This window comes from Theobroma cacao, chromosome 7 (genome assembly GCF_000208745.1).
Source record: "Theobroma cacao cultivar B97-61/B2 chromosome 7, Criollo_cocoa_genome_V2, whole genome shotgun sequence".
Classification (NCBI taxonomy): domain Eukaryota; kingdom Viridiplantae; phylum Streptophyta; class Magnoliopsida; order Malvales; family Malvaceae; genus Theobroma; species Theobroma cacao.
This window is the reverse complement of record NC_030856.1, coordinates 954,569-971,483: the sequence shown is the minus strand read 5'-3', so window position 1 is coordinate 971,483 and position 16,915 is coordinate 954,569. Positions and strand designations below refer to the sequence as shown.

Below are 16,915 nucleotides of genomic sequence, written 5' to 3'. Positions count from 1 at the left end.
GATCAAAATTGGGATGATTGAGATAAAGTTATGGTTCAAAGTTAATGATGGAGATAAAGGCATGCTCGACATTTTAATAATAAGCAAAATGATTGTGGAAGGTACCACTAATTTGATTCTAAAAGATAATAATAGCCATAGATGAAGTATACTAATTGAATTAAAGGTAAACAAGGTGGATAAACCAAAATTCCTTATAAAGGAAGGAATGAAATAGGAGCCTAGAGTGGAATTAATTAATCAACATTGACCTGAATTCGAGGACGAATTCTATTTAAGTGGGGGAGATTGTAACACCCAGTGTGAAGAAATGTAAGGGGGCCGGCTGAACAAAAGAAAAAAAAAGAAAAGAAATGAATAAAGGAAGAAGAAATGATGGTGGTGGGGCAAGCCAAATGGATAGAAAACTTTTGGTAGGGGTCGGCCAAAAACCAGGAAGGAAAAGAAAGGAAAAAGAGAAAGAGAGAGAAAAGAAAAAGAGCTTAAAGAAAGAGAAAGAAGAAAAAGCTGGTACTATCTGCTGGAAAAGAGGGAAAGAAAATCTGTCAAGCCGAGGAGAAAAGAAAGAAAAAGAAAGAAGAAAGGAGAAAGGAAAGGAAGGAGAATGAGAGAAGGAAAAAGAAGAAAAGAAAGAAAAAGAGAGAAAGAGGGTCGATTGGAGGAGAAGAAAGAAGGAGAAAGAAAGGTGTGACGCCAATGGGAAGGAGGAAGAAGAAAAACACAGAAAAAAAAAGAAAAAAAAGAAGAAGAAAAAAGAGAAAAGAAAAAGAAATGAAAAAAATGGGCATAACCCAATAAGAAGAAATGGGAAGAGCCCATGAGAAGGGCCCAATGGATATAAGAAAAAGAAAAGTCCAAAAGAGAAAAAGAAAGTGGAGACTTAGGCGACCCAGCCCAAATTGGAAGTCCAAAGTAAGATAGTGTACTATAGCGACGTGCCGAAGCAAGTGACGAGTGACCGGCAAGTAGAAATAGCGATGTAGTGTCCCGCTATCATTAGGTGAGTGGGGGTGTCAATTTTAAAATTTTCTTAAATATATACCTATACGTATGATTTATTATAAACTCGAAAATTATGGATAACATGTGCTGGTAGACATTTTAGGGAATTGTGAATGCAAATTATTTTCAAAAATTGTTTTGAATATATATGTATAAATTATATGTAAAGTGTTTTGAAAATCGGAAAACAAGCCCTTCACACTGTTTTACATCAAAATCTGTGCCTTATCATTGTGCAGTGTGCATACATGATTATGATACTTTTTTGCCATGCGAATTGTTGTGTGATACCCAACATCCCACATCTGATGTGAATGTGATTGTTAAGACCTATACAATAATCCAAGCCCACCACTATAAGCAACTTGAGCTTGAACTTTTGAGGGCAACGTGGCTTAGGCCCAAAAAGCTACTAGGCCAGTGGTTGGACTTGGGTCGTTACATGTTATTTCGAAATTCATGCATAAATTCTATTTTATGGAAATGATGATAGATTTTATCATACCCTATGTTCAATGCTTTGGAAATAATTTTGAAACGAGATTTCAAGGACATAAAGTGATTTCTAAAATGGTTTAATAAACCGAGAGATTCGAGAATAGGTTGGCTGTCACTTTGGTTAAGTGTGACCCTCGTGCACGAGTGAGCTCTAGCTAGAGAACCTTTGGGTCGTCGACAGGCTGTTAGGCGTGGCGGGGACCACGACCTGTGATATATGTATGCGTGGCTAGGCCACCAGATGATTACACGGTTGCAACCACTTGATTCTCCGATGTCGACCAACATCGTTGAGACTGCCATGGCATGTAGGATCCAGTGGAGCAAGGCTCCCGGATGTTATTACGTGGTAGCGGGACCACAGATCTTATTTGATTTCCTACTCGAGACAAAAAATCTCTTTGGGTTTTCAAACTCTTATTTCATGCATGGTGAAAATGAAATTATACGATTTCCTGCAACTCCCCCTGGATTTATTGTTATATGAATTTTACCCTCGCGTGCGAGGCGATTTACGAACTGTGTATAAACCTAGTTACTGTTTGGTTTTGCGGGAGCTTGCCCAACTTTATTGATTTGATTTGAGTATTACATGAGATAATTTCAACTGTAGAGATCTTTTACAAACATGAGGTTTAAAATGATATTTTACTGATTTAGTTTGAAAATGGTTATTAACCTTCTTGCTGCACAAAAGTTTACTTACTTGATTTGATATACATTATGGTTGATTACGACTTACAAGAGATTCTCGATATTTTCTTATATATATAAGGCATAATTTCTTCGTTTGAATTAAATATTTTTATCTACTCTTGCAATTTTTATTATTCAAAATCTCTATCTTATTGCCTGTTTCTCATCTACGCTCTACTCACAGAGCTGATGATCATTGAGTCTATGAGACTCACACCCCTCATTTTTCCCTTTTTACAGATAGAGATCAGCCTAGCGTGAAATCATCGACGCGCACGGTCCACCATGGATAGGTAAAGGCATCTCATAGCATTCTATCCGAGTAGCTCCGCTGTCTAGGGTCGAGTTACATAAGATTTTTAGATGTTGTGAATTATTGTTAATTCATGAATATGTATTGTTAAAAACCTTGTGGTTGACACTTATTTGTCATTATTTGAAATGGGAAAATTTGTAGTACAATTATTTTTATTATTAATCGCTTACATACGTGAGAGCATATTTAATAAATGTCTCGAGAATTTCATAAAGACTTATTCTAGACTTGGCAGGATCTCCAGGAGGTCTCGGACGCTGGTAGCGATCGAAGTTGGGTCGTTCCAGATATATTCTTGCATTCCAAACAATAGAAGAGCTCTTTACTTTTGCAAGACATCAACCTTAATTCATTACGGTTTACCATACAACAACCAAGCTTTAACCCTTACAGACTATGCCATAATTTAACAGAATAAAGACCTTAGTAGTACTAACACTATATATCACAATGGCTTAAACCAATATTAGCCAAATGAACATCTGATACTTTGTTTTATTCAAGAGGGACAAGGATGATAAGGAATTGGAATCGCGAACAGGTCGTGTTTCCTCCTTATTGTTAAACCAGGCGCATCTGTCATGTCCAGTTCTTCATGCTTCATTCCATTGGGGAGCTTCCAATCGAAATGGTACAAGAATTGGGCAAGTTGCATTTCAATATTAGCATGAGCAAATGATATGCCTGGACATATCCTCCTTCCTGCACCAAATGGAATATTTTGGAAATCTGTTCCTTTAAAGTCAAGTGAGCTATTGAGGAACCTTTCTGGATTAAATTTATCAGGTTCACTCCAGTGTCTAGGATCCCTTGTAATTGCCCATGAATTGATCAGGACTTTAGTCTTCGCAGGTATCTCATATCCACCAAGCTTACAGTTCTCACGGCATTCCCTTGGTATCAAAGGCACAGGATTGTGCAGCCTTAATGTTTCCTTAATAACTGATTTAAGGAACTTTAGTTCATGAAAGCTCTCTTCATCCACATATCCTTTGCCTTTAAAGACATCTCTCACCTCAGCTTTAGCCTTTTCCATTGATCCTGGATTCTTCAGCAGTTCTGACATCGCCCATTCAACAATTGTTGATGATGTTTCACTTCCTGCAGCAAATATGTCCTGAAAGTGGATAATGAATTTTTAGTTATGGTGCCAAATGAATAGTTATTGCATTAATTGCTGAAGCTTGAAATAACAAAAATGACAAGAAATAGTTATATACCAGTATGACTGATTTGATGTTGTTGGCAGATAGGGGGAAGTCAAGGTTGCCGTGCTCTTGAAGGTCTAAAAGCATATCAACTATGTCTTTCTCGTCTCCACCGCTGCCATTTTCTTTTCTAGGCCTCTCTTTATGCTCAGCAATGACATTTTCAAGTATTCCATCAGCTTCTCGGTGTAGCTTCTCGAGCTTTGTCCTGATTCCACTGATCATCTGAAGTGCTTTAACTGAAGGGTACAAATCTGCAAGGGTGAGGCCTGTTGCCAGCTTATTAACTTCAGTGATGACAGATACGAATGTTTCCTGTCCTTTGCATTTTGAACCAAAGGCCACTTTTGCTGTTGTGCTATATGTCAACGAGAAAATCTTTTGACTAAGATTGATTGGTGAACTTTGGCTTGAAGACATTGTCTTGATGAGACTGGAAACCATTTCTTCTCTAACTCTTTTGAATGATTTCACCCGCTGTGAACTCAAGAGTTCCATCACACAAATCTTTCGAAGCTGCTTCCAGTAACTGCCATAAGGGGAGAAGACAATGTTTGTACAATCATAAGATATGATTCCGGGAGCAAGCTGATACGGCCTGGAAGCAAAGGTAACATCGTTTTTCCTCATTGCTTCCTCAGCAAATTCAGGTGAAGATAAAACAACCGTGGAGACTGCTCCAAGCTGTAGGTGCATTAAGGGGCCATGCTTGAGTGCCAAGTTTCTTAACGTGCAATGGGGTAGTGAGCCACCAAGCTGGTGAATGTTTCCTATGAAGGGTAGTTTCCATGGCCCTGGAGGCAGCCTTTGGGATGGTTTCTTATCTTTCAAAGCCTTGCCCACTCTAGCAATCATGGATAGGAAGAGGAGGGTGGTGAGGAGGATGGAGAATGGAGGAAACTCAAGCTCCATTTTTTGTATTGAAATGGTGAAGATACAGCTTTGTGATAAGCAAAAATACATAAGAATTATGCAAGTATATATATGGTTGTCATTTTGTTAATCTTCCATGGAAAAACTACTGGTCTTAGTCAATAGTTTCACACCAACATGTGTACAGATGTAGAACCAATCATCAAAGCATGCGAGTAGGATTTTCTAACTCTCGAATTTGACAAGCAAATCAATAATGGAAATTAAGGGTCAAATCCAAATTAAATTGGCTCTCTTTGTTGGGGTGATATAGAGTTATGATATATGTTCAATCATAATTAAAACCAAGGATTTGATGTCGACCTTTATCTCCTCTTCCTGATATATCTCACATGTATTTATATTTATTCTGCACCACAAAACTCTAATTAGATCTATTGCTTGCAATTTTTAATTAACCAGATAGATTTCAAAGTTGAAAAGTACTAAGAAGAAGAATATTGCGAGGAAGAAATTGTAGAGAGCATTCATTATTATTGATAGAATTGTGCAAGAGATTGGAAGTTGTTGTGTCATTTTCTTTCTACATTATAAAAAAAAAAAGGACAAAATAAAAGAAAAAAACCAAGATTAAGTGTCCCAACATGTCTTGTCTGAGTACACAACAGGGGACAGCATGTTGTACGTATGGTCGAAAACCAATTTCCACGCAACCTACGTGTACTTTCTTATTTCATTAATTTCAAATTTACTATCACGAAATTATATTATAATTAAATTAATATTCATTTATTACCAATTGATTTCTCGATTTAAACAATTAACACATGGTCTAGTTAAGAGTTACTATTAAATTTCTCTAAGAAAATTGATGAGGTTTGGAAATTCAAATTCTCTCCTTTCTTTGACAATTTCTCCTATAAAAAAACAAAAATTTCTTGATCCTTACGCATGACCGTAAACAGTAGCATTACCACGAGATTCATGAATTCAATTATGAAGAAAATCAAATTGAAATATACGTGTTACACATTATTGCAATGAAATATTAGGTCAGACTTTCAATCTCACACCACACATTATTTAATATTCTATTATAAGATATTCAAACATTTTATTCCATAATAAATGTATATAACCTCTGTTCAAAAAGAGCCAAATTGGTAACTTTTTTTTTTCTATCTCAAATCATAAAAAGGAAATTTCCCATTATAAATATTTTCAACAATTCAATTCATTTTTTCTGTTATAAAAGCAAAATCTTAGACATTTACTCATCTTTCATGAGTTTTCTGATCATGCCTTACATCTTTCAAAATCACTCTTAAATTCTCGTGATCGAAGTGTCAAACGGTGTATGTTCTTGATATACAAATACATGTGTGTGCATGTACACAAATAACTAAAACATGTTACTTGTCTATCAATTCCATCCAAAGAAATACATACAGCAATATTCACAGATATGTCAGAACAGAAAGGTTTGCCACCTACAACATGTTCTGCCTGCAATCTTGTTCACATGTTCTCCAAGCTTTATTGAGACAATAACATCTCTACTTCTATAACTAAGATGCAGTCCAAAGAGAATTACCATTCAGCAGATGAATGGCTATGAGTGGTGGGAATTAGGATTAAATCATCTTTCCTTCTGACAGTCGAACCAAAGCTCTCAGTCATGTCTAGGATTTCATGCCTCATTCCACTAGGAAGCTTCCAGTCAAAATGGTAGAGCAATTTTGCCAGAGGCAGCTCTATGCGTTGATTATGCGTTGATTACCAGGTATCCTCCTGTCTGATTGATTTGCGATCCTTCATTTGAAGATATGGAAACTTTGACAATCCCAAACGTTGAAAAAAAAAGATAAAAAAAAGTAATAATCTTATGAAAGGAAGGAAGCCTTTGGAGTTTTCCTCCGAGTAATATTGTCAAATGTCAAGTAAGAAACCCCTTTGGGACTTCCTTTAAATATAACAAACAGCTGTATATTTTAATTTGATAAAAAAAATTATATTATATAATTTGATTCAATAATTGACATGTATATATTTTTTAAGTAAATTGTTGGATTCAACGTTTAACGTAAAGAAAAGATAATTACATTTCAATTACTATATTAATATTTATTAAATATGAATTGATATTTAATAATAATTGTTGAAAAACTAAAAAAAAAAGTAATAAAAAGAAGGAAGCCTTTTAATTTGGGGTTTTTCTCTTTTAGGCAACATTTTCAAGTGTCAAGTAAGGAAGGCTTCCTTTAAAATAGTTATAGATAGGCTTGAAAAAAGTATGGACTTTTAGCCTAGTGGGAATGTTAGGCCTAAAAACCTAATTTTGTCACAATTTTTCAACAAATAACATATAACTGATATTATCAAACGTTAAAACCTTCACAATCCCAAGAGGGTTGCCAACATTTTCAGATAAGCCACAACAGATAATTTTGCCACCTAAAACATGTCTGCCTGGAATCTGATTCACATGTTCTCAAAGCTTTATTGAGACAATAAAAACATCTCTAAAACAATAACTAATATGCAGTCCAAACAAAATTCTCATGCAGCAGATGAATGGCTATGAGTGGTAGGAATTAAGATTACATCATCTTTCCTTCTCGAAGTCACACCAAATGTCTCAGTCATGTCTAGATTTTCATGCCTTATTCCACTAGGAAGCTTCCAGTTAAAATGGTAGAGCAATTTTGCCAGAGGCAGCTCTATGTTAGGGAGTGCAAACAAGATGCCTGGACACGTCCTTCTTCCTGCGCCAAACGGGATATACTAAAAATCTGTTCCTTTAAAATCAGTGGAAGCATTCAGGAACCTTTCAGGGTAAAATGTTTCAGGTTCATTCCAATACTTTGGATCTCTCCCTATCGCCCATGCGTTGATTATGACACTGGTCTTGACAGGTACCTGGTATCCCATAATTTCACAATTCTCTCGGCTTTCTCTTGGAAGTAACAGAGGGAAAGAAGGGTGTAACCTCAGGGTTTCCTTGATTACTGATGCTAAGTATTGTAATGCATGTATGCTTGCTTCATTCACATCCCCTTTTCCATGAAAGACCTGTCTTACCTCATCTTGTGCCTTCCTTAGCACCCTTGGATTTTTCAGCATTTCTGACATTGCCCAGTCCACAATTGTTGACGATGTCTCACTTCCCCCACTGAAGATATCCTGATAGATTGTGAACCCAACATCAGTTCAGGTTGATGATACATTGGATATATATCAAACCGAGCAAACCTAGATTTGAAATTGCCTGGTACAAATCATTAATCTGATTTACTGGGCAGATGCAATGGAAACATATTTGATACCTTTGAACAAATAGGTAATTGTTTTTGCCACAAAATTACTTTTAATGATAATAACATAGACAATCTCACTATAGAAACTTGCAAAATCTGAATTCTGATATAAACAATTTTAGTAGGACAAAATAAACAGCCAATGGGGCAATAATGGTCCAGCAAGTCCTTGCCAAGAGTGATGATATTCCATCAAGAGAAATATATACAACATTGACAGATAAGTCACAACAGAATATATTGCAACCTAAAACATGTTCTGCCTGGAATCTACCTCACATGTTCTCCGAGCTTTATTGAGATCATGAAAACATCTCTACTTCTATAACTAATATGCAGTCCAGAGAAAATTATCATTCAGCAGATGAATGGCTATGAGTGGTGGGAATTAGGATTAAATCATCTTTCCTTCTGGCAGTCACACCAAAGGTCTCAGTCATGTCTAGATTTTCATGCCTCATTCCGCTAGGAAGCTTCCAATCAAAATGGTAGAGCAGTTTTGCCAGAGGCAGCTCAATGTTAGGGAGTGCAAACATTATGCCTGGACACATCCTTCTTCCTGCGCCAAATGGGATATACTCAAAATTTTTTCCTTTAAAATCAGTGGAAGTATTCAGGAACCTTTCAGGGTAAAATGTTTCGGGTTCATTCCAATACTTTGGATCTCTTCCTATTGCCCATGCGTTGATTATGACTTTGGTCTCGACAGGAACCTGGTATCCCATAATTTCACAATTCTCTCGGCTTTCTCTTGGAAGTAACAGAGGCAAAGAAGGGTGTAACCTCAGGGTTTCCTTGATTACTGATGCTAAGTATTTTAATTCATGTATGCTTGCTTCATCCACATCCCCTTTTCCATGAAAGGCCTGCCTTACCTCGTCTTGTGCCTTTCTTAGCACCCTTGGATTTTTCAGCATTTCAGACATTGCCCAGTCCACAATTGTTGACGATGTCTCACTTCCCCCACTGAAGATATCCTGACAGATTGTGAACCCAACATCAGTTCAAGTTAATGATAGATTAGGTTTTTTTTTTTTATAAGTCATGAAATTGTGAATTTCATTAAAAAGAAGGTTACTAAATTTCATAACCCTCTCAGAGCAAGACAATAAATATCCCTATCGGGAGGGTCTTGCTCACTCCCCTTGTGCAAAATCAAAATATACTCGCATTAGAAAGTATTCCCTGAACAATTCCAATTCAAAATCCCATTATAAATAAAAATTTTCAGTAAAACATGCTTAACAATCATCCGGATGAAACCGAACAAAACTAGAATTGAAATTGTCTGGTACAAATCATTAATCTGATTCACTTGCAGATGCCATGGGAACATATTTAATACCTTTGAACAAAAAGGCTAATTGTTTTTGCCACACAATTAATTTTTTTAATAATAATAACATAGACAATCTCAGTATAGAAACTTGCAAAATCTGAGTTCTGATGTAACTTGGCTTTGAGACAGGAAAATAAAATAAGTTCCAACTTCTAAGTTCAGTATGAACTACACGCTGTTTGAGACCCTAAGCAATTAATTTGTGTAAGATTGTGATCTAAAAGCAAAAGCTGACATACTAACCCAGATGACTGCTTTGATGTTGTTGTCAGTCAGAGGAAATTCAAGATAATCAAGCTGCTGAATCTTTAAAAGAACAGTAACTAGGTCTTCCTTTGCTTCTCCTTCACTTATTTTTCCACTCTCCATTCTCTCTCTGTGTTCATCAACGATGCCTTGAAGTATCTTATCGCTCTTCTGATGCAGAGTCCCAAGTTTCTGTCTCATTCCACTAATCAGTTGAAGCACTCGAAATGATGGGTACATATCTGCTATACTAAATCCGGAAATCAGCTTCACTACTTCTCTGATAGTTGATGAAAATGTTTCCTGGTCTTTGCATTTGTTACCGAATGCTGCTCTTGATGTGATTCCATATGTCAAGGAAAAAATTTTGTCGCTAAGATTGATTTGCGATCCTTCATTTGAAGATACGGATTTAACAAGAGCTGAGACCTCCTCCTGTCTGATTGAATGAAATGACTGGACTTGTTTTGCTGTCAAAAGTTCTACCGTGCAAATTTTTCTTACTTGTCTCCAGTGATCGCCATATGGTGCCATGGCAATGTCCCTAAAACCGTAAGTAATGATACTCATGGAAAGCAGTTGAGGCCTCTGAGCAAAGACAATACCATGCGCTCTCAAGACATCTTTGGCAATTTCTGGTGAAGAAACAACGATGGTCGAAATTTCACCAAGCTGTAGTTGCATCAGGGGTCCATGTTGATTGGCCAGGTCTTTCAGGATGTGATGAGGTAGTGAGCCTAGTAGCTGGTGCATGTTGCCTACGAAGGGTAATTTCCATGGTCCTGGTGGCAGCTTGATGTTTCCATCTGAGGTTATCAGTCTCTTCACAACTTTAACAACTATTGACAAGAAGAGAAAGGAAGAAAGCAAGATTGACAAGGAGGGGAATAGCAGGTCCATTATTGATCAAGAACTAAGCAGCAACTGATTCTTTTTATTGAAAAGTTCTTGTAGGTAAAGTTTCAAGTTGTCGAGTAATTCCAATAATTACTTCCCATCATGCTTTTGTTTTATCTCAAAAGGTAAATAAAAAGAAGAAAAGGAAACAGGCAGCTTGTGGAAAAATTTCTCTTCCTACCAACCAAACTTCTGAAGTAATTATCATGAACAATATGTCGGCACTAGGTAGGAGGAGAACGATTTGTAACTAATCAATTTTCCTTATCGTTCTTCAAACCAAGGACTCAAAATTAAGCTCCACAGTTGCTTGTCATATTTAACATTGAGTAAAGGCTCTTGATTTGCATCATAATTCCAAAATTATTGTTTTAATTTGGATGTTAGAGTTTGTGATTTTATAGTAGACAAATGAATGTTTATTCTTAAGAATTAAGACTGTAGTTTCACAAATTAAACATGCAACAAGTTCACTTGTTTATTGAGGTTACACTGTCCATAATTGACTGTTGTAAACGAGTATAGTTTATAAGATTGATTTGAAAAAAATATCCGATATTTTTTAATATTTGATAAAAATATATAATTTAGAAATATGAATCAAATCAAGTCAAAATTCTCTTTGGGAAGAAGTAAGCTTATCCTATGTGCTATGCTAGCAGTGGCGGAGCTAGAATTTTAAGTTTGAGGGGTTAAAAAAAAAAAATTCAACATTTGGCAGGTGAAACTATAAAATCTTTTTAAAAATAAGGGTAAAATTATAAATATTTGAAACAAAATAAGGAAAAAATTATAAACTTTTGAAACTTTGAAGGGTGAGGGTGTGACAGGTCAAAATTTAAGCTTAATCTCGTGTGGCCTTAAACTTTAAAAATAGAGCCTAAATAAATCCATAAATCACAACCTCAACTTCCCAACTCAAAAAACATGTTAATAGGTGATGGAACGCCTATATTTATACACCCAAGACCCACCTCATCTCTTATTGATGTGGGATCTGCGCCATTGTTCATATATCAAAAACTTACCCCATATCTTACTTATGTGAGATCTGTCACATACTACCCAACCTAATTGTGCAACGCCTTCATTGCACATAGAGGATAGGGACTCTTACACTAGTTTGAGTCTACCTCGACCCTTGTATCTCCATGGGACCCACATCAGTGAAGGTTCAAGTACTCTAATACCATTTTTCATGAGTCAGAACTTAAACCCAATTTCATGTGGCCTTAAACTCTAAAAATGGAGTTTAATCAAGCATATAAATTACGAACCCACATTTCTAATCCAAAAAACATGTCTAATAGATAGTGGAAAGCTCATATTTATATACCAAAAACCCACCTTATCTCTTATTGATGTGAAATCTCTGACAAAAGCCCCTAGTAGCCCTTCTCTCTCCGCCTTTGTATGCTGGGGTTTTTATAATGCCATATCGAACTGCAGTGGATATGTTTCAAGACAGCAAATTCAAGTCGAAATTTTCTGTATTTTTTCTAGCTTTTAATGACAAATGACATTGCTTTCCAAAACAAAAGAACTCAGGTCCAAATTAATTTAACCATTTAATCCAATATCAAGTTAATAAAAAAAAACTCACGAATTTGATTGAATTTGATCGAATCATTTATTTATCCATTCCAAAAAACAAAACCCGAACCAATCCGACATAAAAATGAACCGATCCTATCATCCGGTTATCAGTTCAATAAATCCTACCAGGTCCAATCCGGTGGTCCTATTGGATTTTAATAACTATATGAGCATTATGCCTTTCAAAAACAAAAACTATATGAACATTACAACTCATCAACTGGTCTAGTCAACAATTAAGGGAATGATTGGTTCGGTTTGTGTATGCATGCTTTCTTGACTCATGGATGATGACTGTGGCTTCTTGGCATTAACTGCCTACTCACTGATGTTACCAAAACTGGCATTGCCTGTAACTTACGAAAAGAGAAGTATAAAAATTACTATTAACGTTAATGAAGATAACAATTGCAATTTCCTTTATCCTTAATCCTCTCCTTCTTTATCTTTTCCCATATCTCCTTAATTCTCTCTTTTATCTTCTCAAATTGATATGTACATATCTTCTCAAATTCTTTAGCCGATAGGTTAGCCAATCCCTTTAGAAATGCTTAGCCGATCTCAACCAACTCTTGTATCTCAATTCAACTCTTGTATAAATACATGTATTAACAAATAAATGTTATATAGTGAAGAGTTAATTTACTCTTTATGGTATCAAAGCCTGGTACATAATTTTTTTTAAGTCATGGCAGAGAATGAAGCAAATCAAGTTAATGTGGCCTTAGTATCATCTGCAAACGCATCACACAACATTGCAATTGATACTAAGTCCCCATACTTTTTGCATTCATCATATCATCCTGGCTTAACTTTTGTCACACATCCTCTTAACGAGAATGGTGAAAATTATTTTACCTAGAGGCGCAGCTTTCTAAATGCATTATGATCCAAAAACAAAGCAGGATTCGTAGATGGGACCATAATCAAACCGGATGTCAATTCCCAAGATTACGACTTATGGGTCCAATGCAATGCCATTGCGCTTCCAATGCAATGCCATTGCGCTTCCAATGCAATGCCATTGCGCTTTCCTGGTTAACAAATGCGCTTGCAAAGGAGATCCAAAGTAGCACAGCTCATGCAGACACAACTCATGAGGTTTGGGCAAATCTGTAGGAAAGATTCACACAAGGAATAGCTCCACGTATATACGAATTGAGGCGTGCGATGGCACTATTGCAACAAGAAAAGTCATCAATTTCATCTTATTACGGTAAGCTCAAAACTGTTTGGGGTGAATTACAAGCTTCTAATCCTATCCCTGTATGTACATGTGGTTGCACGTGTGGAGCAGCACAGAAAATGGAGGATATGCGAGAACAAGAGAAAGTATTTGATTTTCTCATGGGATTAGATGACACCTTCAGCACCGTGAGGTCTCAGATACTTAGCGTTGACCCATTGCCTAGTTTGGGGAAAGCATACTCCATAGCAGCGCAGGAGGAAAAACAAAGACAAGTAGTAGCAAATCGAGTCCCAACTATTGAAGGTGCTGCGTTTCTGGCAGGACAGGTGATCGGAGATCAAGCAATGACGTCGAGGCATGCTGTTGCAAACAACAAGAGAAGCCAGAATCGGCGTCTTAAGGAGAAAACAGAACCAGTGCGTTGCACTCATTGCGGAAAGCCCAAGCATACAAAAGAGCAATGTTTTGAAATTATTGGTTACCCAGAAAATTGGAATCGTCGGCCATCAGATCGGAGTCGAAGCCGAGGAGGAAGACGCGTGGATCAGAGTAGCAGCAGTTCGGCTCTTGCAGCCACAATTGGAGACAGCAATTCCTCAATCCCAACTTCGGGAATAAAGGCACAACAACAGCAAATTCTTCAAGTGCTTGCTGCGTTGGGTGTGGGCAATACACCAAACCTTCAATCGGCATCACAGGCAGCCAATATCACCAATCAGAATGTGGGTAAGAAAGAGAGACACAATGATCCATGGGTCATAGACAGTGGGGCCACAGACCACATTACAAAGGATTTGGGCCTTCTCACTAATGTCAAGCACAAGCCCAATTTTCCTCCAATCCAAATACCCAATGGAGAAATGGTCCCCGTACAAGCTTTAGGCCATGTTAACTTGAATAAACAATTGGTCTTGGACCAAGTCCTTGGCATTCCAAATTTTAATTTTAATTTGTTATCTGTTAGCAAATTAACCAAGGATTTGAATTGTGTGCTCACGTTCTGGCCTACATTTTGTGTTATACAGGACTTACCTTCGAGGAGGCCGATTGGAGTGGGTCGGGTGCGTGATGGACTCTACTACTTGGAACCAATAAGAGAGGGCAAGGCACTAATGGCAAGCAATATGAGGCATGCAAATATGTGGCATCAGAGACTGGGGCATTTGCCAATGAATCGCTTATCTTTTATTGGGGATTTATCTATTAATGTTAAGGAAAATAAATTTTGTGATGCTTGTTGCAGAGCACGACAACATCGTTTGCCATTTTTTGCCAGTACTTATGAATCTAGTCGAATTTTTGAACTTATTCATTGTGACATTTGGGGAGATTATAAAACTCCGTCATTATCTGGGGCTTTTTACTTTCTAACCATTGTTGATGATTACAGTCGGGCCACCTGGGTATATTTGATGAAGTATAAGTCAGAAACACGTGATTACTTACTGCATTTTTACCAATGGGTACGAACTCAATTTAATACACAGGTGAAAATTGTGCGTTCCGACAATGGGATGGAATTCAAACACAATGATTTACTTACCTACTACAATGAGAATGGAATTGAACGCCAAACAAGCTGCACAAACACACCACAACAAAATGGAAGAGTAGAAAGAAAGCACAGACACTTGTTAGAAGTTGCACGAGCGCTACGCTTCCAAGCACATCTACCCATAAAATTTTGGGGTGAATGTGTCTTAACAGCTTCATACTTAATCAACAGAATGCCACTTTCAGTTTTGAAAAACAAAACCCCATACGAAATCTTGCTTGGAATATCACCAACCTACCAACATCTCAGAACTTTTGGATGCTTGTGTTATGGACTCATCACCAACAAGTCACGCGACAAATTTGCACCTCGCTCTAAACCAGGTATTTTCTTGGGCTATCCTCATGGACAAAAAGGGTATCGAATATTCGATATTGAAGATAAGAAAATCTATACTTCACGTGATGTGCAATTTTTTGAGAATATTTTCCCTAGTGCATTGACCAAAGGAAGCAATGGAATTGATGGGTCTCCAACAACACACATACCGGCATCTTGGACTTCAACAGATCCTAATATCCAAGTTCACACTTCTGATGAATCATTCATGTGTTCCTATCTGAACCCATCTGATAAATTAGTGCAATGATCGAGTCACACGGAGACAGTGGGAGCCATGTTGAAACTGAGCCATGCGAGTCATATGATATGGCTAGATCTGGCGAATTAAATGATATAGGCACGTTGGACGAGATTGGGCAACGTCATTCATTAAGCAATGAAGAGTGTACCATTGATTCAAATGGGTCACTTGGGCAACAAATAGAGCAACCAAGTACTACTACTGGTACTACTGTTATAGCAGATACTTCAGTGATGACAGGAAAAAGAGCTCGTCAGATTCCTCGAAAACTAGCAAATTATGATTTTGTCTTGCCTCCCTCTCTCACATCGTCCTCTTCAACGCACACTCCCACACCCAAGGCCAACTCAACGGTATATCCTCTTTCACAATTCATCTCTTATTCTCGATTTTCACGTGATCACAATGCTTTTTTGGCGGCCATCCTTTCAACCGATGAGCCAACTAATTTTCATCAGGCAATAAAACATGCTCATTGGCGGGATGCTATGGCAAAAGAAATCTCAGCCTTAGAAGAAAATAAAACATGGGTTTTGAGTAAGTTACCACCTGGGAAGCGAGCAATCGATTCTAAATGGGTGTACAAAATTAAGTACAACCCAGATGGAAGTGTGGAACGATATAAGGCTCGTCTGGTTGCTAAAGGTTATACTCAAATAGAAAGGGTAGACTTTCATGAAACTTTCGCATCGGTGGCTAAATTGGTGACTGTCAGAAGCTTGCTTGCGGTAGCTTCAGTACAGAATTGGGAATTACATCAACTGGATGTCAACAATGCATTTCTCCATGGAGACCTAAACGAGGAAGTTTATATGAAGATTCCACAAGGATTCACTCGAAAGGGGGAGCAACGTGTTTGTAAGTTGCAGAAATCTTTATATGGACTTAAACAAGCCTCGAGAAATTGGTATAAAAAATTCACTACAACCTTGTTAGCCATTGGTTTTTATCAATCTGATGCAGATCATTTGCTTTTCTTGTTTCATCGAGGACCAGCTTTCATTGCTATTCTGATATATGTAGATGATGTGATAATCACAGGGAATGATTCAGACCATATTGTCAAACTAAAGCGTTATTTGGACAAGAAGTTTTGCATCAAAGATCTTGGAAAATTGAAATATTTTCTTGGCATAGAAGTTGCTCGTTCTCCTTCTGGCATAGTTTTAAGCCAACACAAGTACGTATTGGATATTTTGTCCGAATGTGGTTTAATGGGCAGCAAGCCTTCATCCTTTCCAATAGACCAACAACACAAGCTTGCATCTGACACTGGGCCTTTTTGTTCTAACCCTGAGCTTTATCGACGACTTGTTGGACGCCTGTTTTATCTCACTATCACAAGGCCAGCTATTAGTTATGTTGTGCACTTATTGAGTCAATTTATGCACAATCCTCGGCAACCACACTTAAATGCAGTTTTTCGTGTGCTTCGATATCTCAAGAATGCTCCAGGTCAAGGACTCTTATTACCTTCCAATAATTCATTGTCTCTTCGGGCATATTGTGACGCAGATTGGGCAGGATGCCCTACAACCCGCCGATCTACTACTGGCTACATTATATTTCTTGGGTCATCACCAATCTCATGGCGATCGAA

The 16,915-nt window shown here is 37.4% G+C and overlaps 2 protein-coding genes across 2 annotated transcripts; both read right to left on the bottom strand.

Moving 5' to 3' along the window:
• LOC18593325 (premnaspirodiene oxygenase) lies at positions 2,724–4,697 on the bottom strand. Its single transcript, XM_018124128.1, has 2 exons — positions 3,733–4,697; positions 2,724–3,629 (listed from the first exon to the last, which is right to left on the bottom strand). Exons 1-2 carry the CDS (start codon positions 4,681–4,683, stop codon positions 3,012–3,014), a joined length of 1,569 nt encoding a protein of 522 aa, XP_017979617.1. The 5' UTR covers positions 4,684–4,697; the 3' UTR covers positions 2,724–3,011.
• LOC18507181 (cytochrome P450 71D10) lies at positions 8,125–10,410 on the bottom strand. Its single transcript, XM_018124585.1, has 2 exons — positions 9,493–10,410; positions 8,125–8,887 (listed from the first exon to the last, which is right to left on the bottom strand). Exons 1-2 carry the CDS (start codon positions 10,393–10,395, stop codon positions 8,264–8,266), a joined length of 1,527 nt encoding a protein of 508 aa, XP_017980074.1. The 5' UTR covers positions 10,396–10,410; the 3' UTR covers positions 8,125–8,263.

Coding starts and splice junctions, on each gene's coding strand:
- LOC18593325 (XM_018124128.1), bottom strand. CDS start 4,683: ATGTATTTTTGCTTATCACAAAGCTGTATCTTCACCATTTCAATACAA. Junction 3,630..3,732: donor ACATCAAATCAGTCATACTG/GTATATAACTAT, acceptor ATCCACTTTCAG/GACATATTTGCTGCAGGAAG.
- LOC18507181 (XM_018124585.1), bottom strand. CDS start 10,395: ATGGACCTGCTATTCCCCTCCTTGTCAATCTTGCTTTCTTCCTTTCTC. Junction 8,888..9,492: donor ACATCAAAGCAGTCATCTGG/GTTAGTATGTCA, acceptor ACAATCTGTCAG/GATATCTTCAGTGGGGGAAG.